This window comes from Ovis canadensis, chromosome 2 (assembly GCF_042477335.2).
Source record: "Ovis canadensis isolate MfBH-ARS-UI-01 breed Bighorn chromosome 2, ARS-UI_OviCan_v2, whole genome shotgun sequence".
In the NCBI taxonomy this organism is placed as follows: Eukaryota; Metazoa; Chordata; class Mammalia; order Artiodactyla; family Bovidae; genus Ovis; species Ovis canadensis.
The window spans coordinates 212,653,099-212,677,363 of NC_091246.1; the positions used below are offsets into that span (position 1 = coordinate 212,653,099).

Consider the following 24,265-nt stretch of genomic DNA (forward strand, 5'->3'; position numbering starts at 1 on the left):
AAACTCTCAGGAGAACCACTGTCTGGCATTGTCACAGAAGTTTGTTATAGTTCCTGGCCGAGAAGCCTAGTGTCTGCAGTGTGGCTCTCCCGTGGCTTTTCAGTGGTAAACCTGTCTGGGTTCTGACTTGTCCTAAAGCATATGCACTTAGTTGCCAAGCGGGGAAGAGAGAGAGAGGAGAACCATCTGGTTGGCAGAGAAACACCCTTGGCATGAACTGTATTCTTCTGTTGACATTACCACAAGCTGCACTCCCAGATGGAAGAAAATGTGAAAGAAGACAGTTGTAAGTGGCGGGAAAGAATCATAAAGTTAATCCCCTTTCATACTGGCTATCAGCACTCCTAAGCCTTAACACCACAATGTCAGTAGTTTTTATTTCCTACTCAAAGATGTTTTAACTGATAGGAACATTTTGATTTTCCACTGTCCAGGATTTCCATGCCAGAGAATCTTGAAAAATTATTTGAAAGTTGATCATTCTTTGACTTTGCTTTCATTGACAAAGTTGGGACATGTTACAAAAGTGAATGTAATTCTTGTTTTCATTCCTTAGGAGCCTGCAGAATGTGGGGCATTTTCTAAGCCCTGCTTTGAGAACTGTCAAAATGCTGTTTCCACCTCCAGGAGAAATGATAATAGTACATTGCATCCATTTGGCACGTACAGTCCACAAGACAAACAGAAAGGTAAGGTTCTCTACTGAAAATTATCTACTGCAAGTGGTGTGAGAAAACACGAGAGTGTTTATTTAAAAAAAAAATAAGAAGAACAAAGGGGAATTAATTAGACCAAGTGCAGACTTCATTACTCTGAGTCGTGAGCGCTGAGAGATGGGTGGGGGAGCTGACTCACAAGTTGTGAAGCAGATTCCTGGCATTGCCTCCAGTTTAAGTAACAGTTTCTGTGCTCGCTGCCCCAAACATGGAGGGTTATGTATAAAACAAACCATGCCTGCAGAAACAAAATGACAAACCATTATTTTTGTTTAAGAATCTTTAATATATTGGAAGTTACCAAGTGTAAATAACAATTCAACTCACAATATATACGGACTGATATTAAACCATGGAGTGATCATAGCACAATTTGCAGATTTCTGCTTATTTTTGAGTGGTAAATGCCATGAGCCATGACCAGGATTATCTTGTACATGTCACATTTCTAGTGGAGTTTTACATGTAAAAGCCTTAGATTTTCCTCTTTCTGTTTTCAAAAATTATGCTTTAGGCCACCAAGAAATTTATTTCCCTGCTTCTCCTTTCAGTTTAGTAACTTTAATTTTTTTGGTACTACAAAAGCAATAGATATTCATGACAGAATATTAAGAGAAAGGCAATAAAGAGAAGATTTAATATTTCTCGTGTGTATGTGTGCTAAGTTGCTTCAATTGTGTCTGACTCTTTGTGACTCTGTGGACTGTAGCCTGCCAGCCTCCCCTGTCCATGGGACTCTTCAGGCAAGAATACCAGGGTTGGTTGCCATGCCCTCCTCCAGGGGATCTTCCCAACCCAGGGATTGGACCCACATCTCTTATGAGAAACTGACTTGACTTTCTGTCAAATCAAGAAACACTCAGTATGTCTTTTCCCATCTTAATACAATTAAATATTTTCTTGACAAAGCAGGATCTCCTTCTGAGTCCTTCTGTCACAAAGGCAGGAAGAATCTAGGTAAGGAACAGCAGGTTCCCCTCACGCCAGAAGTGCCTTCTCTTGACCATGTCCAAATAATGATCAAGAATGTTTCCAGCCCTTATATAACTTGACTGGCATTTAATTCTCAAGCATCACGTGGTGTAGTAACAATCCAAATTCAGGGTTTTATTCCTTGTTGCACCAGTGATGTTCAAAGGAACTTTGGACACATTCCCTCCTATCTTGTTTCATTTTCAGTGCTTATAAAATATCAATGTTGAAGTGATAATTACATGGTATATTTTTAGAGGACATTGAGATACTCAAGGAAATGGGATAATATCTCTAGGAAGGCTGGCAAAGGCAAACATAATGAAACTATAAAACTAGTTAAAGTATAAGGATACACCCAGAAAAAAAAATATTTTAAATAATAAAATCCATTCAAAACACATGCTGAAAATAAGATGCAGTAATACTTTGGAACTTCAGTAGAATGTTCTGAGTTTGTATTTCCCTGAATAATGAGAGTCCTTTAGGCACAGAACCACTGGAAGGTTCTGTCTTTTCTCTTCCTCCTGAGACATGGATCCATGGTCCACCAGGTACCTGCTATACTTCCTCCTCCTACCTCAACTTTTCAAGGTAACATCAAAAATCCAGTTCTTTTAAAATTCCATTGGACATTATTTCTTAAAAAAGCACAGAAAATCCAAGTGAAAGTGAAGTCACTCAGTCGTGTCCGACCCTTAGCAACCCCATGGGCTGCAGCCTACCAGGCTCCTCCGTCCATGGGATTTTCCAGGCAAGAGTACTGGAGTGGGGTGCCATTGCCTTCTCCGTATCAAAGCATAGACTTGTTAAATTTTAACTGTAATAGGCCAGTAGATGGAATGCTGTTACTTTTTATAGCTTATTGACTGAAAGAGGATGCTGTAGAAGAATATTGTGCTCATCACTTCTTTGTAGTATTAATAACATTTTCAGATTTGAGAACCATTGAGAGTTCCTGAGTTTCAGATGCACATGAGGTGGTCATAGGCCACTGAGACTCATGAAACATGAGTGATGTTGACTTGCCACCACCCATGTTTCTAAGGAGCTCCTTTAGAAAAACAAGATTGACTTGACAAAATGTAATGTCTAGTGAGGAGAGGAACTGTTACAGCCAAAACATTCACTTTTTTTTTTCTTCCCTTCCTCCTTTCCTTTGTATATTTAAAAGTCCAATGTTGATATGCTGTGTTCCATCTATTTTTGTAATAATAGTACGTACCACCCACTGTTCTACTGTTATTTTATATATATATACACATAATCCTGTCAAGCTGTTAGAGAGAAAAGGCATTCTTAGAACTAACATTTGTAGAAATTATAACACCAGAAAATTCACATTTGTGTTGGAGAATTGCTCGCAGTGCCTGCAGCGGAATGAGTGTGGGACTCCAGGACGGGAATAATGATGGAGGTTGTCTCCCAGGGGTTCACTATAAAATCCGACTAGGCATTTGAATGGTAATGAAGTGCACACACACTACCTCTTCTGAAGACTCTTTCTGGCAAATCTCACCCTGGGCCAAGTAATAGCCGAAGTGCAGTTTACCTCTGGTTTGTTCTTTCCTCCCCTTCCGTTGTTCTCACCTCCCTTTTGTGCTCTATTCCTGCTTTTAGCTCATGAGAGCTCCAGCCCTTACCCTAGGCACTTGTGGCCCCAAGTCGGCCCGGGATCACCCACTGAGGTCTTCTCAGGCCTTTCACCCATACTCCAAACCAGATGTTTTAATTCTGTATCCTGTCCCACTGAATCCATGTGCCTCGGGCTCCTTTGAAGAGACACATAATAGTGTGATTATGTACAATATGTCCCCTCCTGGGAGCTTGCATGTATCCACCCCCCTAGTAGCATGTAAGGCACTGCCTCTGCAGTGATGATCAGAAATTGAATTATACTTTTCAACTTGACTGATGATTATGGGATAACTTCATTGTGTAGAATGTGCTAGGCTGCAACAATGAACACAATGTTGTTATTGTTCTCAAGAATAGTCTAAAGCAGAGGTCAGCAGACTTCATCTGTAAAGGGCCAGATAATACATTTTAGGCTTTGTGGACCATAGGATCTCTGTTGTAGCTCCTCACCTCTGCCACAGAGGTGCACGAGCAGCCATAGACAGTACGTTCATGAACGTGTTCAGTGAAAGTTTATGTACAAAACCAGTTGGTAGGCTGGTTTGAGGCCAAGGCCATAGCTTGCTGCTGCTGCTGCTGGCATGAACTCTTTTGTCCTTCTTTTCTGATTTGGCCCTTGCAGAATGGATCCTATAAAACGAGTCACAACAATAAAAGATAGAGATTAAAATAAGGGTCATTTGGTCATAAATGAAGTAGTAACCAGATGTACAGTGTTTTACAGGCAATACGTAAAATATCCATCAAGACTTACCATGTATATTCAGTGGGATCCAGAAATACTGTATTTAGGAGACAAGAATTCTATATTTTCACGATGATAAAGAGCTTAACAAAGGTGTTTGGATGAAGAGGAAAAAAAAATTCTTTCTTTACAGCAAGTGGATCTTTTGTTAAAAAGTACCAAGGATAATCACAACATTGTTGATCAACTATGCTCCCATATAAAGTAAAAAGTTAAAAACAAAAAAACTACCAAGGATAGTCATCAAAGAAAACACATCTGTACCTATCATTACTTTAAAAACATGTAGATTATTCATGTGAATAAAATAAAAATTGAAGTTAATGATCATAATCAACCTGAAGTATCCAGAGGAGATGCTGAAGAAGAAGAATGAGAGGCGAAAGAGGAGGACGTGGATGAATTTATCTGTGGTGCAGTAAGAGAAATAAATATAGACAAGTAGATGATAGATTGATAGCTCATTGCAAAAGCAGCACATGGTAAATGTTACACAAGAATTAGTTTCTGTAATATTAACAGATAAACTGAAAGTGTCAGTGGATAAAGATAGTGAAGATGTATTTCTTGCTCATATCACAGCCCAGCGAGAATTGAGGGACCTGGGCTCTTTCCACTGGAAGCTGGCCATCTTCCGGTGCCTCATCCACTTATGGTTGCAGCAGGCACATGGGAAAGGGGGAGAAGTTGCATGTACCCTTTCTTAAGCATTGAAACTGGACACAACATTGACCATAGTAACTTACTTTCTATTGTCCAGAACTGGTCTAGTTATAAAGAGGGGTGGAAAATGGGGTTGATGCTCTAGATGTATGCGAGGAAGAAAGGAAGACCATAGATACTGGGAGCACTAGAATTCTCTGCCACTGTTGTAAAAATACCAACAGATCCCAGAAACCAACAGTGAAGGTTTCATAGAAAAGGTGATATTTGAGGTGGACCTGGGGAGAAGGATGGGACTTTTAATGGATGAAATGGGTTTTGCAATTATATGAGCAAGTACATTGGGGTAGAAAAGCCTGGCCTTGAGGTCTAGAATTGTAAATGGTTTCTAGTGGCTAATGTGTAATAGATAAAGTTAACTGCCAGGGACAGAGACTTTTATACTCTAGGCAACTGTGTGCAACTGAAAATTTTTTTAGCAGGCAGTTACATGATCACAGCTATGTTTGCCACTAGTGAAAAAATGAACTGAGAAGTTGAGGATAAAAGATTAGAACTAATAGAAAAGATGTGGTCCCCATATGTCCTTTATTCCAATTTACCTTGTAGACCTTCTGTTCTGTGTGCATGTGTGCTGAGTTGCTTCAATCATGCCCAATTCTTTGTGACCCTATGGACTATAGTCTGCCAGGCTCCTCTGTCCATGGGATTCTCCAGGCAAGAATACTGGAGTGGGTTGCCGTGCCCTCCTTCAAGGGATCTTCCCGACCCAGGAATCAAACCTGAGTCTCTTATATCTCCTGCATTGGCAGGTGTGTTTTTTTTGTTTTTTTCTTTTTCCCTTTTTTTACCACTAGCACCATCTCTCAAAAAATCTTTGACTGCCTGACTGCTGCATATTACCAGGTCACTGGAGGTGGAGGATAGTGCTGACTGCTTTGTTCTTTGCACTTCTGTACTCTGATCATCTGACTTATCAGATTCCTGCTTCAAGTCTCATTTTCAGGGATATTTCAGCAGTGCTAGAACTGCCTCCATTTTATACTAGTCTGTGATGCAGAGCTTTGAACAAGTCCTTCCCTGGTGTATTCATCAGGGTTCTCCAGAGAAACAGAACCAGTGGAATGTATCTGTGAGCATATGTTATGTCTCTCTGTGTGTGTATTACATACACATACATATGTAGAGATTTGTTGTAAGAGACTGGGTAACATGATTATAGAGGACGGCAAGTCCCAAGACCTGCAGGGTGAGTGGGCAAGCTGAGACCTAGAAGAAAGAGCCGGTGGTGTAGCCCTGTCTGAAGGCCAGCAGGATCAAGAACCAGGAAGAGCCAGGGGTTCGGTTTGAATCCAAGGGCAGGAAAAAGCCAGTGTCTCAGTTTGAAGGCAGTCAGGCAGGAAGAATTATCTCCTACTTAGAGGAAGGTCAGCCTTTTTGTTTAGGCCATCAACAGATTGGATGAGGCCCACCCACATAGGGGCAGTTGCTCAGTGGTAAAGAATCCACCTGCACTTCAGGAGCTGCAGGAGACTCAGATTCAATCCCTGGGTTGGGAAGATCCCCTGGAGGAGGACATGGCAACCCATTCCATAGTCTTGCCTGGAGAGTCCCATGGACAGAGAACCCTGGTGGGATGCAGTCCATACGTTCACAGACTCAGACATGACTGAAGCAACTGAGCATGCGTGCAAACCCACATACAGGAGGGGTGCAATCTACTTTGTCTGCTGATTTCAATGTTACTATCACTCCAAAACAACTTCACAGAATACCGAGTGTCTTGGTACCCTGAGCCCAGTCAAGTTTACACATAAAATTAACCATCAGACCTGGTGTGCGGGCAGGTCAAAGCAGATTGCTACCAGCAACATTTCTCAAGGACAAAGAGATTATTTCCTTGTTCCATCAATAGAGTCAACTTTCTACTAGTATCTCACTGTAACAGATCCATAGCAAGTTTATGGTGTACAGATTAATAATCCTTTTTTTTTTTTTTTTTTACTTTTTGGCACTTGTTTTTAAATCACTGTTTGAATATGCACTGTCTTATATAATCCTTGTGCTCTTCCAATGAAAGTATTCGTATCCCTACTATGTAGATTTAAAAACCAAAGTTTATAGAAGTTGAGTAGTTTTCCCAAGTTCATACAGCATAACAGGCCATGATTGGAAATATGCAGTTTTGCTGCACAAACCATACTCTTAACTATTATGCATACAATTTTTTCGTACATTATTTAATAATTTCTTTGTTGATAAGAATTAAATAATACTGAAGGTTAAGCTCAATGTGTGATACACAGGAAGATCTCAAAAATCCTCACTTGTTACTAGTTGTAGTATTCTATTTACTTTTCATATAAAATGGACTGAGAAGTAAACAGTTTTTGTGGGTAGGAAAACCAGGATTCAGACCCCAGTCTTCTGCTCCCTAGGCCCCAAACTCAGGGTTTTCCAATAAAATGGAGATACAATAATTTTTTTTTTAAACCTCTACAGTGTCTAAACGGTGAGTAGATATACTGTATCTCATGATTTTTTAAGTACTTTTTGTCACTGAGGCTAATGCTTAAATCACCATCTAATCATTCATTACAGAGTCTTGTTTACAAAAATGTTAAGTCATTTTAAAAAATGGCTTGTTAATCTTCTACAAAGCACAAGTAATGAATATGTGTCAGCCTTCTTGAGATGGGAAAACGTAGTTAAGATGCACAGACTTCTCTTGCCAGGGGTTCCCAGCAGGTCACCAGCGTAAAAGCATATTAGCAGGCTACGATTTCTTCATACAGGCTGTATTAGTGCACACATGAGTCCTTCAGTTCTGTATGAGGACTTATTTATTTCATGGTTGGTTTCTGTGTTGGTGAAAATTATGTCTGAGAGATGGACTGAAACAAAACCAGGCACCAAACAGTTCTGCCTCCAGTTTCCTACAGCTTTATTTGTTCTCTGTTTATAGACCTAGTGCTTCCCAATGATGGATGGGCTGAGAGCGAAGTACCACCTTCTCCCCAACCACATCCCGTTCTGGAATTGGGCCTTGAAGATTACAGCCACAGGTATCGATAAAATGATATATCGTAAATGTTCCCTGTTATGGTTTTTCTGGGAAAACCCAGCAACCTTATTTTACCTCTGTTTCTTTCCAGAATGGAAATCTCATAGTATCTATCATTCCTTTCCAGTGAAAACTTCTTATAGCTAATATTGACACCTCAGATGGTTCATTTTCACTTCCTGAAATTTGAGATTCCTCATATATTATTAAAATATATGGGAAAATTGTTGAATCTTTTTTTTACCAAGTTAAAAACTAGAGAGATGGAACTCAAAAAAAAGTTATATGTGAGGGTATAAAACAAAACTGAGAAGACATAAAGCTCCTTTTTTTAAAATTTGTAATTGGCAAATTCTAAAGGTATCTTAAAAATATATGTTCCAAGAAAGTTAATGGAATCTAAAAATCAAGTCAATAGCATATGTAATCTAAACTATTGAAAAGAATGCCCAATATTATATCAATTCTATAATAGAAACAAAAAATCAATAATGTTTAGACTCACACAAGCATGAGAAAAAGAGATTTACTAAGCATACACACCATTTGACTAGTAGAATTCATAGATTTTGTTCTTCTGATGAGTTTTAAAAATCATTAACTTGTCCCTTTGCTATTTGCTATATTTATTATGGCTGTTAAAAATTGGATATTTTATTCCACTGTTGCCCCATGGTAATCCTGTGAGATTTTTTTCATTTATCTTGCAGCAAGGCTGGTTCCATCACTATTATGTTTTTTATTACAATCTGTGAAAAATAAAACAATGCAAGAGTATGGCTACCTCTATTAGCCAAAAGCATACCTATATTTAGCTGTCTCCTATTCCTACATTTCTGAAGTCAAGTATCTTACTCAAACACAATTTCTTGAACTAGACTGATAATCATAATAATGTTCTTCTAGATCAATATCTCTGGGGGTTTCTTGAGCAAAAATCTGGACATATTTGATTTTGCTTGTACATTTCCATTGCCTGCCTTTAGTCTGAATCAAAAATGACAGTTTGGTAGCATTAAAAAGTCCCCTGATGAAAATAATTTCACTCACCTACCTTACTGTTTATCCAGGATATATGCACAAAACTGCTAGAACAATGCAGAGATAAATCAGATATAAACCTGTCATGATGTATTTATAATAAATATTTATTTGGTCTTAATCCCATTTCTGGCACTGACCTTTTCCTAAAAACCTTGAAATTTCCTAAGTATTGGGAGTGATAAAGGTGTCTTATATAAATGAAGTGGCTTTTGGAAGCATCTAAGGAAGGAGACTGGTTGCCAGTGGAGCCAGTCTTGTGCTGAGAGGGTTGGAACTTCAATCCCATCTAGAGAAATGGGCCTTGAATCAGTTGACCATGGCCAATGATTGAATCAGTCTTGCCTTTGTAATGGGGGCTTCCCAGGTGGCACTCGTGGTAAGGAACATACCTCCCACCGCAGAAGACCTAAGAGATGAGGGTTCGATCCTTGGATCAGGAAGATGCCCTGGAGAAGGAAATATCAACCCGCTCCAGTATTCTTGCCTGGAGAATCCCATGGACAGAGGAGTCTGGCGGGCTGTGGTTCATAGGGTTGCAGAGAGTCAGACACAACTAAAGTGACTTAGTGTGTAGGCACGCCTATTTTATGAAACCTCCATAAAACCCCAGAATGACAGGGTTTGGAGACCTTCTGAGCTGGTAAATATGTGGAGATGTGAGGAGAGGGGTGCACTTAAGAGCACAGAAGCTAGGAGCCCCTTCCCAGATACTTTGCCTCGCACAGCTCTACATGAGGCAGTTCCTAAGTTTTATCCTTAAACAAGAAACCAGTGAGCTAGGAAGTAACATGTTTCTCTGAGTTCTGTAAAGTGAAAGTGAAGTCGCTTAGTTCAGTTCAGTCGCTCAGTCGTGTCTGACTGTTTACGGCCTCATGGACTGTAGCCTACCAGGCTCCTCTATCCATGGGATTTTCCAGGCATGAATACTGGAGTGGGTTGCCATTTCCTTCTCCAGGAGCTCTTCCCGACCCAGGGATTGAACCCAGATATCCCTCATTGTAGGAAGACGCTTTACCATCTGAGCCACCAGGGAAGATAGAGTTCTGTAAGCCACGCTCAAGTTCTGATCAAACCCAAGGATAGAAAGGAAAGAGGTAGGATGGGCAGTTTAGGTTAGGAAAACCAAATGAGGAGAGACGGAAAATGCAGTGTGTTCAGTGTCGTGAAACATATAGTATCTGAGAAAGAAGTTTTGGCAAGGGCATGGCCAGCCATTCTCCATGAGCACCATGCTTCTCCAGAGAGCAGTGGAGAAGCATTGAAGGGTTTGAAGGTGGGAGGTGATGATATCACAATACATGAGTACAGTTGTGGAGGATAAATGGATAAGGGAAGCCATAGACAGGGATACTAGTCTGAAACCACCAGCAAGAGAAGAGAGGGGCTTGAAAAAAAGAAAGAGCAGCATAGCTGGAGAAGAAGGGACAAAGTCAAAGAGATTTTTGAAATGGAATGAACAAATCCAAAGCTTTGAATCACTCAATCTCTCTTTCTCGCTCGCTCGCGCTCTCTCTCTCCCCACCCCCCTGGGATTCTGTGACCTGTACCATCCTACAAGCTGCTGTGTTGCCTAGGTGACCAGCAGCCATGGGGATTTGGATGTGTGAAACTTAGAGTGAAGGAAGCCTTGGAAGGGAGCCAGGAGGGTTCAGCAAATGAGGCTGTCCTATCTTTAAAAAAATAAAGAAAAAAGGTAAAAACCCTCTGAAAGGGAAAAGTAGTGCTTTAAGGGATGGAACCAGTCTTATGAAAGAGAAAACTTCTAATTTGCAAGGAGTGAAAAATTTCATCAGGCTAAATTTGTGCCTGAACTCTGAACCAAAATGAAATCAGGAATTTAAGTAACTTGTTTTTAGTGATATGGGCTTCCCAGGTGGCACTAGTGGTAAAGAACTCACCTGCCAATGCACGAGATGTAAGAGATGTGGGTTCATTCCCTGGGTTGAAAAGATTCCCTGGAGGAGGGCATGGCAACCCAAGTCAATAATTATTTGACAAAAATTCAGAATGTGTCTAAATTAAAAACATATGTGTATGGGTGTGTATGTATGTATGTGCATATATCGGAGAAGGCAATGGCACCCCACTCCAGTACTCTTGCCTGAAAAATCCCATGGACGGAGAAGCCTGGTGGGCTGCAGTCCATGGGGCCACTAAGAGTCGGACACAACTGAGCAACTTCACTTTCACTTTTCACTTTCATGCTTTGGAGAAGGAAATGGCAACCCACTCCAGTGTTCTTGCCTGGAGAGTCCCGGGGAGCGGGGAGCCTGGTGGACTGCCGTCTATGGGGTCGCACAGAGTCGGACACGACTGAAGCGACTTAGCAGCAGCAGCATGTACATATATATGAAAGAAATATATTATCTGCCATGATGTCTCAGAAAGAGATTAAGGCAAATCAACAGCAGACAGAATATATTGAATGTGATTAGCTGTTCAGACAGCACTTGGTTATTCCCTACGTGTTCACAGTTCCTCTCCCTCTTGGTTCTCTCTCAGTTCTGTCTCTCCTTCTGTCTCTCCTCCCATACACGTGACCTACGTCTGCTACCACTCATAGTAACCAGACACTGAAGATAATCCATGGCCCCCTGAGACTTTAGACACAATTATTTTGGCATGCCCTTCGAAACCTTCCCTTGCCTTTTAATTTCAGATAGTTCCCCTTGAACATTCATGGCAGGTCTTATAGGTCTTTCACATTCCTGATTCGTCACCATGTTTGGGACACTGGCGTATGTTTCATGCTACCCTTATTTATTCATTATGTGGCATCATCTGACATTGACTATCATTTCTCTTTGATAGATTCCTTGGTTGTTCATGCTGAAAACACAGTCTTTATCTAGGATATGCCTTTCGCCTGCTGTCAACTTGCGTCTTCCACTGCAGCCCACTCAGCCATGAGCACATGCTAACTGCTTTCAGAATTAAAATATGTCATATTTTATAGTTAATCATTGTGTCACTGTCTCACACCAAAAAATTCCAATATATAGCATAAAATTACAAACTGTTTTACTAGTCTAATGTTATTTTACTAGTCTAAGTTATTTTCCCATTAGTCAATTCAATACGACACACATTCAAGTACAAGTTCACATTAGCTCTAACCCTACCGTGCCTTATATTACGCCTCCTTCCTTCCTCCCTTACATATATGCCAATCTGATATCAGCCTAATTTCCATTTTGTACCATGGCAAGAGAGGTCCTTTTATTGAAGGCTTTCAAAGTGTATACTTGTCCATGTTCAAAACAATGGTAACAGAAGTATATACCATCATGACTAATGTAATGGACATATCCAGGTTTGCCTGTGTTTATATACATACAGATATATACATGCACATATATGTGAATATATGTTGCATTCATATGTACAAAGCAGCTTTTTATTTCTTTGATCATCTTTGATGGTATCTCTGCATCTGTACAAAAAATTCACTCTATTTAGATTGATCCTTACTTGATGTTACTATATTGCTGTCTTGTTTTTTCAATGGAGATGGGGTTAATTGTTTCCCAAGAGTTTGGGAAAATTTGAGTTCTTATTCTTAATTTGACAAATAATGCCTAGCTTGGTAAAGCATTCTAAAACAGTAAAGTGAATTAACCCAAACATTACACAGTTGGGTAGATTCCCATAGTCTGCCTTGAGCAGAGCTCTTTAAATGCAGCGTGATTTCTTTTAATGAGGAATATTCATGTTGTTCTAAATTTCCTCCCAAAAGGTTTTCATTATAACATGTGGCATATGTTTTGATTAACCCTTTAATTTTCTTTTATTTCGCAACATGCACCACTCTGTTGAAATTAAAAAAAAACAACCTAAAATGCAAGCTGCATAAGAGTGTGTGTGAAACTGTACTAAGAGGTAAAGGAGGCAGTTCTATGACTGCAGGATCAGCAACAACCTGCATCCCAGGCTGGCCACCATTTTAGCCAAAGATCTTGCGGCTCTGGGAAATGTTCAAGTAGCCACAAGCTGGTCCTGACTTCGCCAGTGGCCAGCTGTTGTGACCTTGGAATGTCAGTCTCCTCTTTGGGCCTCAGTGTCTTACCTACAAGATGAAGAATTAGATGAGGTGACTTTAATGACTTCCAACTCTTCAATTCTCTGGTTGCATGAAGGCCATGAGTCTCTCTGACACTGAAACCATATCATCACAAGAGATCAAAGGATGAAAAACTAAGTGCAAATAAATGTCGGATAACACATGTAAAGGCAAGTGCTTCCAAAACATCAAGGTTCAAAGGAAAGCTCATATTCACCATGGCGTCTCAGAATTCCTCTTTAAAGTAAACTAAAACAATTAAAATATTCTATTATGCCAGGCCAGTCAATAGCACTAATGGATCAGGATTTATGTTTACAGTTAACATATTTTGCCGCCATCACTAGATACCCCATCTAATATGTTTGACATCAGTAGCTTTCTTGGCTGAGAATGTAGCCAGACACCAAGAAAGAAGCCAAAGTGGGGAGGCGGGGGAGAAGAAAAGAAAAATCTTTCATAATTCTAAAGAGTAGCTTTAAAGTTCTTGAGCAGTTTTCATGAAAAATATACAGTTGTCTCTTGGTATCCATGAGGAATTTGTTCCAGGACTCCCAGGGGTACTAAAATCTGCAGGTGCTCAAGTCCCTGGTATAAAACGGTATTCTCTTTGTATATAGCATCCTCCCATATGCTTCAAACCACTTAATACAATGTAGATACTATGTAAATAGTTGTCAGAGCATGGGAAGTTCAAATTTTGCTTTTTGAAACTTTCCAGAATTTTTTATTTTCTGAATATTGTTGGTCCCAGGTTGGATGATCCTTATATGCCATGCTGAGGATACAGAGGATAGACTGTAATTTTTTTCGCTGAAGAGTTCCTTAGACCCTCATTCAAAGACCAGACTAAGCTACAGAAACAAATGAAATGATTAAAGTTGACTTTTGTAAGCTTTTGTTGAGCTCTTACTGTATATTAGGCACTATTGTCAGTATTTAATGTATCATCATTTATTTCACCCTTACAACAACTTTATTAAGTAAATTCTATTATGGTCCACTTCTTAAAAAGATTATTTTCTGTTATGGTTGGCTACAGGTTATTGAATATAGTTTCCTGTGCTATATACACTGTCCATTTTATGCATTAGGCCACCCACCCTGGCATCTCACTCCCAAGCCCATGGCCCTAAACCACCTTACTGTGTGTGTGTGTGTGTGTGTGTGTGTTAGTTGTCACTCATGTCCGACTCTTTGCAACCCCATGGACTGTAACCCACCAGTCTCCTCTGTCCATGGAATTTTCCAAGCAGGAATACTGGAGTGGGTTGGCATGTCCTTCTCCAGCGGATCTTCCTGACCCAGGGATAGAACTTGGGTCTCCCACATTGCAAGCAGATTCTTGACCATCTAAGCCACCAGGGAAGTCCATAAATCTTATACCACAGTCCTTCTAAATAGGAGAGAAGGGCTTTTAGTTACAAGCCCACAGAAAGTCTGACAAAAACAGAGAAGCCAAAAAAAAAAAAAAGCAAACTGTAAAAAAATTAACTTGAAAAGCCAAAATTTACAGTCATTTGAAAAGCAGAAGCAGGTCTATTTATTTATCTGCGTATTTCCTAAATGCTCCTACTGTACTTACTCTGCCCCAGACCCTAGTCTCCTTATTTTACAAATCATTTGTAAAATAATCTTTTGTAACTCATTTTATCTGATGGTAAAGCGTCTGCTTACAATGCAGGAGACCTGGATTCGGTCCCTGGGTCGGGAAGATCCCCTGGAGAAGGGAATGGCAACTCACTCCAGTATTCATGCCTGGAAAATCCCATGGACCAAGGAGCCAGCTGGGCTACAGTCCATGGGGTCACAAAGAGTTGGACACGACTGAGTGACTTCACTTCACTTCACCCATGGGAGATAAGGAGTGTAATTATACCCATTTTATACACACTTAAAAAATTGAAGCACAGAGAGGTTCAGTAACTTGGCTGGGTTCCACAGCTAGTAAGGAACAGAGCCAGGATTTTAAACTGAGCAGACCTGCTCTGGACTTTGTGCTTTTGAATGCTCTGCTGTGTTACACTACATTACGATAGCAGGGGCTCATTCATTCAGCAGTATTATGATTGCTGCAAGGCAGCATTAAATATGCATGACTTATAAGTTTCAAGAAAGATTGAACCTTTCTTGATATATTTGGTTGAGAAATTGAGATTCCCCAGTACATTTTAAGATTCTCGTTCATAATGGTTGAGTTTTTTAGTTGTTATTTTATTGTTACAGTGTCAAATTCCCAACTGCTTGAAAAAATTCAAACTTAGTCCTTTCTGATTTACCAAGAAGACTTCATTTTATTTTTTCCTGTATTGAAGATTAAAGTTGTGTTGAAATGAACTGCCATATTTACTTTCTAAATATATGTACCAAGGGAGAAAGGGCTCTAAGTTAATGTATGAAAAGTGTATAAATATAAATTATTTCTAGATCAGGAAATGAGCTATTGTCTGTAATTCCCTTATATAATGCCCTCCATCCTCAAGCAAATAAATAAAATATTCAGCAGAAATAAAATTCTTTGAGATTGAATACAAGTACTAGGAAGTCTATAATGGGCATTTGATGTATCTTGTGTCTAAATTGTCAGCTGTGCTTTTCCCGTTATTTCCTGTTGGTATTATTGATGAGCAGACTATTTGGTCAGCATTAACATTACTTTTAGAAAATAGACCTAAATAAAGTAGAAAACCAAACTACCACAGCCATTAGTCATTCAACAGGATGGTTTTCTCAAAAGGATAGAGCCCTTTTACTTGTTTTTTTAAAGGAAGGGTATGCTTAGCCCACAGACCTCTCTTAACCTACATTTAGGCTCAGCTAATATCTAGTGACATCCTTTGAAGCACTAGTGGTTCCCAGGTTCAGTTTACCCACTTTAAGTTATATATTGTACAGCAGGATCCCAATTAGCAGAAATCAGTGAAGAGGAAAACATGATATTAGCCAGAGAATACTATGTAAATTGCAGAATGTGATAAAATGCAGGAAAACAGAGTTGCTACATCTCATAGGAGATACCTGAGGTTCACCAACTGGTTGAAAATGCCTGGTTGGGAGCCACAGAGGGAGTGATGAAGAGCTCTGTTCAAAATGAGAACTGCTGCCTTTAATTTTTTTTTTTTTTTAAATTCTAAACCTAAATCTGGTGTATGGCTTCTTTCTGCAGCTCTGGGGTGGACTCGGCAGTGTATTTTCCAGATCAGCATATCAACTTTAGATCTGTGACACCAGCCAGGCAGCCTGAATCAATGAATCTGAAAGCCTCAAAGAGCATGGACCTCGGTAAGTGAGGGTGAGGTGACGTCCAGGTCAGCTGTCTAGCCTCAGCCCATCTGTCTTCCTGAATGTCCTGCCTTTGTTTCTTCAACTCCAACCTTAGGGGGCAAGGTCTGCTGAAGCATGGAAAAAGGGATAATAGTCATCCTATCTTTCTGTCTCTTACCACACATTTAATCCTAATTACTCCTTTTTAAAAGAGAGATAAGTGACATTTTTATAAAGTGGGCCATATAGGTCAGAAAAGTAGGAGTATTCCTTCTGGAAGATCTGAATGCATAAGCGTCTTTAACCCACCTGCCTTTGCGTTTGTACTTTCACGTCTGCGGTACCTTTCCATTTCTCGAGTACATCCATGTTGCGGGGCCTGGGAAGATCATGAAGTTCAGTGAATCCTCTCCCATAGAGCATCCCATCTCTGTGTGCAATGTTTGGGGATGGTGGCAGTGAAGAAACTTTATCTCTTTAAATGCCCATCTTCAAATCCATCACCGGGTTTGCCAGATTGAGGGTATCTAAGAACCCAGTTTCATGCCCAGACAACCTCAGTGAGGTTCTGAGTCCTACAGAGAATTTCTGGGAGAGTGTTTGAATCCTACAGAGAATATCTGGGTTAGTGTTGGTTGCCAGGGCAATCAAGAACTGCTGAAAACTGTATTCCCAGGCTCTAGAATGTGAAACCTTGGAAGATATCTCAGACACCTAAGCACATTACTGCCTTCCCATGGGCCCTTAGAGAGAGAATGATTAGAATAGGGTGCTAGTGCAAAATAAATTTTCAGCAACATATTCACTGATTCCTGAATGCTCAGAGACCAAGCCCTGCCAATTTCCTACCAACCCCACCCCGATGCACATTACATATTTCATTAGTAGCACCAAGAAAATGGAATAATCAAAACTGTGTGTTCCATTTAACAACCTGATAAATAGTGCTTATCTGTTACTCATTTACAAGAGTTCAGAAAAATGTTCAGTCATGATGAAACAAGAAAAATTGATTCTGTTTTCTATAAATGAACTAGATCACTAGGATACATTTGCTCTAATCATCTATAGCAAGACTGATAGAAACCTTAATAAGGAAGCTGTCTTGAGCACTGGTACAAAAGGGGTATTTTCTCTCTAGTGTGAACCCCTGACAGACCAAAGGAATAATGCATGACAGTGTCATAGGTTATTACTAATTATGAAAGGAGCAATTTGTTTTTATAGAATGCTTGATAAATATTTCCTGTTCTGTCTTCCCAATTTCTCTATAAAGAAGATGAATGGATAAAAACTGCTCTTAATTTGGGATAAGAAATATATTACTGTTTTCCTCACTTAGTTTAAAAAAAAAAAAAGGCTGGCAGTACGGTTTTTAAAAGTCTCTGCAAAAGAAAAAAAAAAAAAAGCAGCCATTTATTAAAAAAAGGTATCAGATCTATAAAAATAAAACCCAAACCATGTCCAGAAACTGTATTTGTGTTCAATTTTTTTGTTACTGAAAGCTTTGTTTTTAAACAGTTTTCTCTTTTAGATTGAAATAGCCCTTGCAAAATATGAACAGTTAGCAGCGACCCATTGCATTTTACTGTACTTATCCCATACATGACAATAATGTTTGTTCAATTTTACATAGTAGGGCAAAGGTTATGAGTTATTTTCTTTAGGACATGGGTATCAAATTAAAGGCATTGACTTAAATGCACTATACAGCACAAGTGGCAAACTATGCTATGAAAACATTTTTAAACTAATTATGAAAGTTTGGTCCCTTCCAGGAAATGCCAAATCAAAGCTAACAGTCTCTCAGCGAGCTCTGAGGTCAATATTCTAGGGCCATTCTGAACCCCTATTCCCAGAACAATTGAGTGAGCTCAATAAATATGTGATTTTTCTCAATGAATAAATTTAGATGATACCAGAAAGGTAAACATTTGGAAGTGCCTTCCTTGTTTGATTAGATGAAAAATATACTGTAGTAGTTTAGCTTTCCATATATAGCACTGGGCCAATGTAAAGAATTAATGTATTTGCTAAAAAGGTTGGTGACTGTACTTAGAGGGATAATCCTCCGAGCAGGGTCAAGATCCATTCTTCAATTTTTCTTTTTTTTTTTTCAATTGAGGTATTTAGGCTGAATAGCAAATTAGTGCTATTTGATTATATTTGACCTAGAAAAACAGCAATTTTATATGACTCAAAATAGAAGATAAATCTCTACTTCTTACATAATTTATGTTGAATATTCCTCCTTTAGAAAATCTTTAAACATCTTCAAAGACTAATAGACCTCATTGGTACCTTCCTTGTTTTTTTTTCTTTTTGTTTCATTTTTGCTAGTGAGTCTAAGCCAGTTTTTTAATTTGCATATTATGTTCAAGTTATTTTAAAGGTGAATGAGTTCCATTTGTTTATTTTCACTTATGTTTTTAAAGACAGTTCTTACTGTGAAAAATAAAACCACCTCATTCCCATCTCTTTCTTTTTTCACAAGATACAAACATATTTTAAAATACTTTGCTAGCTATTTACTATCCATCTATGTTCAAACATCTCTGTCACACATTGTATTTCTTTATACTAATTGTATGGAGCCAAAGCAAAAACAGTACACAGCTGTGGATGTGGCTGGTGATAGAGCAAGGTCCAATCTGTAAAGAGCAATATTGCATAGGAACCTGGAATGTCAGGTCCATGAATCAAGGCAAATTGGAAGTGGTCAAAGAAGAGATGGCAAGAGTGAACGTCAACATTCTAGGAATCAGCGAACTAAACTGGACTGGAATGGGTGAATTTAACTCAGATGACCATTACATCTACTACTGCGGGCAGGAATCCCTCAGAAGAAATGGAGTAGCCATCATGGTCAACAAAAGAGTCCAAAATGGACTACTTGGATGCAATCTCAAAAACGACAGAATGACCTCTGTTTGTTTCCAAGGCAAACCATTCAGTATCACAGTAATCCAAGTCTATGCCCCAACCAGTAATGCTGAAGAAGCTGAAGTTAAACGGTTCTATGAAGACCTACAAGACCTTTGAGAACTAACACCCAAAAAAAGGGGACTGGAATGCAAAAGTAGGAAGTCAAGAAACACCTGGAGTAACAGGAAAATTTGGCTTTGGAATGAGGAATGAAGCAGGGCAAAGACTAATCTAATTTTGCCAAGAAAATGCACTGGTCATAGCAAACACCCTCTTCCAACAATACAAGAGAAGACTCTACACATGGATATCACCAGATGGTCAACACCGAAATCAGATTGATTATATTCTTTGCAGCCAAAGATGGAGAAGCTCTATACAGTCAACAAAAACAAGACCAGGAGCTGACTGTGACTTAGATCATGAACTCCTTATTATCAAATTCAGACTTAAATTGAAGAAAGTAGGGAAAACCGCTAGACCATTCAGGTATGACCTAAATGAAATCCCTTATGATTATACAGTGGAAGTGAGAAATAGATTTAAGGGCCTAGATCTGATAGATAGAGTGCCTGATGACCTATGGAATGAGGTTCATGACATTGTACAGAAGACAGGGATCAAGACCATCCCCATGGAAAAGAAATGCAGAAAAGCAAAATGGCTGTCTGGGGAGGCCTTACAAATAGCTGTGAAAAGAAGAGAAGTGAAAAGCAAAGGAGAAAGGGAAAGATATAAGCATCTAAATGCACAGTTCCAAAGAATAGCAAGAAGAGATAAGAAAGCCTTCTTCAGCGATCAGTGCAAAGAAATAGAGGAAAAGAACAGATTGGGAAAAACTAGAGATCTCTTCAAGAAAATTAGAGATACCAAGGGAACATTTCTTGCAAAGGTGGGCTCGATAAAGGACAGAAATGGTATGGACCTAACAGAAGCAGAAGATATTAAGAAGAGGTGGCAAGAATACACAGAAGAACTGTACAAAAAAGATCTTCAAGACCAAGATAATCACGATGGTGTGATCACTCATCTAGAGCCACACATCCTGGAATGTAAAGTCAAGTGGGCCTTAGAAAGCATCACTATGAACAAAGCCAGAGGAGGTGATGGAATTCCAGTTGAGTTATTTCAAATCCTGAAAGATGATACTGTGAAAGTGCTGCACTCAATATGCCAGCAAATTGGGAAAACTCAGCAGTGGCCACAGGACTGGAAAAGGTCAGTTTTCATTCCAATCCCAAAGAAAGGCAATGCCAAAGAATGCTCAAACTACCACACAATTGCACTCATCTCACATGCTAGTAAAGAAATGCTCAAAATTCTCCAAGCCATGCTTCAGCAATACGTGAACTTCCTGATGTTCAACCTGGTTTTAGAAAAGGCAGAGGAACCAGAGATCAAATTGCCAGCATCCACTGGATCATCGGAAAAGCAAGAGAGTTCCAGAAAAACATCGATTTCTGCTTTATTGTCTATGCCAGCAGCTTTGACTGTGTGGATCACAATAAACTGTGGAAAATTCTGAAAGACATGGGAATACCAGACCACCTGACCTGCCTCTTGAGAAATCTGTATGCAGGTCAGGAAGCAACAGTTAGAACTGGACATGGAAGAACAGACTGGTTCCAAATAGGAAAAGGAGTATGTCAAGGCTGTATATCATCACCCTGCTTATTTCACTTCTATGCAGAGTACATCATGAGAAACACTGGACTGGAAGAAACACAAGCTGGAATCAAGATTGCCGGGAGAAATATCAAGAACCTCAGATATGCAGATGACACTACCCTTATGGCAGAAAGTGAAGAGAATCTAAAATCCTCTTGATGAAAGTGAAAGTGGAGAGTGAAAAATTTGGCTTAAAGCTCAACATTCAGAAAATGAAGATCATGGCATCTGGTCCCATCACTTCATGGGAAATAGATGGGGAAACAGTGGAAACAGTGTCTGACTTTCTTTTTTTGGGCTCCAAAATCACTGCAGATGGTGATTGCAGCCATGAAATTAAAAGACACCTGCTCCTTGGAAGAAAAGTTATAACCAATGTAGATAGTATATTCAAAAGCAGAGACATCACTTTGCCAACTAAGGTCTGTCTAGTCAAGGCTATGGTTTTTCCTATGGTCATGTATGGATGTGAGAGTTGGACTGTGAAGAAGGCTGAGCGCCGAAGAATTGATGCTTTTGAACTGTGGTGTTGGAGAAGACTCTTGAGAGTCCCTTGGACTGCAAGGAGATCCAACCAGTCCATTCTGAAGATCAGCCCTGGGATTTCTTTGGAAGGAATGATGCTAAAGCTGAAACTCCAGTATTTTGGCCACCTCATGTGAAGAGTTGACTCATTGGAAAAGACTCTGATGCTGGAAGGGATTGAGGGCAGGAGGAGAAGGGGACGACAGAGGATGAGATGGCTGGATGGCATCACTGACTCGATGGACGTGAGTCTATGTGAACTCCAGGAGTTGGTGATGGACAAGGAGGCCTGGCGTGCTGTGATTCATGGGGTCGCAAAGAGTCGGACTACACTGAGCAACTGAACTGAACTGGTGTTGTATGAAGGACTCTTACTTTTCCCTTTTGGATTAAATTTGGGCTTAATTTATAGTTGGGATTTTTGGTTTGGGTGAGCAGGCTTGGTTCATTTGAATTTCTTTTTATGTGATTTGTTTATTCATATTCTTTGCTAAAAGAATGTTTGCATTTGTTAACTTTTTTCATCTTTTAGAATATCATTATATATGTTGTAAATAACTTTTTGCAATCTATTATTCGTCTTCTTAGTTTGATCATGGTATCCTTTACTATAAAAGATTTTTTAGTCTTATATAGTCAGACACGACTCTATAGGCTCTATACAAGACTCTATAAGAGTCTCTGCCTTTTGAAGGTAGAAATGAGCGACTTCACTTTCACCTTTCACTTTCATGAATTGGAAAAGGAAATGCCAACCCACTCCAGTGTTCTTGCCTGGAAAATCCCAGGGACAGGGGAGCCTGGTGGGCTGCCCTCTGTGGGGTCGCACAGAGTCAGACACGACTGAAGCGACTTAGCAGTGCAGTAGCAGCTCATCAAAAAATTAAAGAGGAATGCTTCTGTTGTGTTCGTGTGCCCATTAATTATGAAGTTTGCTATTGGTTCCTGGTAGAAATGTTTTTATCAGTTTGAATGTTTCTTTGTATTCCTAGCTGCTTGAAAAGTTCTTTATTTGCTCACTTTGTTTAATCAGGAATGGATATTGAATTTTATTAAGTGATTTTAAGGATCTATATAGGATGATTGTGTGTAGTTCATTCTTTATTACTATAGTGAGTTATAATAATAGATTTCCCAATATTAAATCTTTGATTTTTCTGAATGACTACATTTTTCTCTGTATTTGAAGGAGGTAGAAATGAGTAACACATTTTATCTATGTGATCTAAAATGTAGGTGTAAGACCCTGATTATAGTTTTATTCGGTGGTGTTAATTCCTATATACTTAAAGGTATAGATTTTTTTTTTTTTAGGCCATTCTCCCTCAGTATTTGTGGATACTTTTCTGGCATGCATGTGGCCACATTTAAGTCAGATCAGAAAGGATTCAAATGATGAATAAAAGGAATTTATTTTTAAGTAATTAGTTGTAACTATGCTTATTCAAAGGGGTTAGGGTGTCATTTTCTGGGTTTTCCAGAAAATCAATCTTTTTCTACTAATTGTAGACTTTCCTCTATTTATTTAAATTACCAGAATTACTATGTTCAGTCTGGATCCCTTTAATTTGTTCATAATTGAGCTTGTGTGGGTGTTGAGTTGGAAGCTCTCAGGAGCTGAATAACACAGCTGCCTCTTTGGCCTTTGGCATAGGGTTTTCCCCCGAAGAGCTGCCCTCATTGGCAGGGTGCCAGAGAGTCATATTCAAAGACTTTTTGATGAAGTACAAACATCTTTCACATCCAGGCCTGGTGTTTTATGACCCTGTAATAGTATTGAAGAATTAGTCTAAATTATTCAAGGAATAATTTTTGTTCCACTCCCTGACCGACTCTACAGCCCGATTCAAAGTTAAGTTTCAAATGCTATTTACCACAAGATTTTCTTTTTCCTAAGCATTTTCTCTCCTGTTTCAAATTGGCCTCCTCCTCCCATTTCAGAAGGGTGTTCTATAACACAGTAAGAGGAAGGCTGAGGGCAGTGCAGATGGAAGATACTGACCAGCTGTCCTGCCTCTGTTCAATGAGAGGAAATGAGCTTCAAGTGATGCATGAGGCATTCAAATGAAATTTTAGGAAGTTTCCTGACAATGAAGGTTGTTAACATTCCATGTCTCACAGTCTCTTAAAACAGTGCAAGTGTCTTGAATGACTTGTCCCTAAAATCAAGACGATAGATAAATCGGCTGATTTTCTTTCAAGAGCTGTGATTCAGAATTTAATTTTCTTTTAGTTGCTTGCTGGAAATTTGTATTAAGGTAGAAGTACTGGTAGACATTCACAGTCAAAGTAAATTCTTAATCAACTGATTTCTCAAATCAACAAAAGATTTGGGTCAACTTTTGAATATAACCCTTGCATACACAAAAGACATTCCTCTCAGAACAGTCCGGTATCTCTAATATCCAATGGAAAGGGGGCATGAAAAAAGTTAATTAAACCCATTCCACTGTTCTAATACTTTCTTTTTAATTTTTTTGTACATTAAGGAACTTTCATATGCATTCCCAGAAATAAGACAAAAATCCTGAACATTGACTATATAGAAGAATTTTCATAAAACTACACTCTGATGACTGAGACTGATTTATCAATTAATATATATCATATAATACCATATGATATTTTAACATTTTTAATATGTTTTTATTTATATCAATGGATCTTCTTTATTGTTCATCAATAAGTGATACCTCTGAATTTGGTGAAAGCTGAATTGAGTACCACTATTTAAAATATAACTTTGACTTATTAAAAACAACAACAACCACCTGGTTGGTAAAGAAAAATTAATGGTAATACTAAAAGAATCTACTATCTCTAATAAATGAGGAAGAGCTCAAGGACATAATCAGATATATTCCCTAAGCTTTAGGAAATCAAAATGAAGGAATTACAGAGAAAATTTGCTTATTCATTGCACAAATGTTTCTTGAGTGCCTACTGTGTGCCAGGAAGTGCATTACATACTGAGGATTCGG

General features: G+C 39.1%; 1 protein-coding gene across 5 annotated transcripts in view; it reads left to right on the top strand.

The window, feature by feature from the left end:
• Positions 1-24,265, top strand: part of PARD3B (par-3 family cell polarity regulator beta) — a 1,167,593-nt gene that overhangs the window by 689,623 nt on the left and 453,705 nt on the right. For all 5 annotated transcript variants that reach the window (XM_069578084.1, XM_069578083.1, XM_069578085.1 and 2 more), the window contains exons 13-15: positions 557-689; positions 7,700-7,799; positions 16,069-16,184. In XM_069578084.1, coding sequence (XP_069434185.1) covers positions 557-689; positions 7,700-7,799; positions 16,069-16,184 — 349 coding nt within the window. The remainder of the gene's footprint in view (positions 1-556; positions 690-7,699; positions 7,800-16,068; positions 16,185-24,265) is intronic.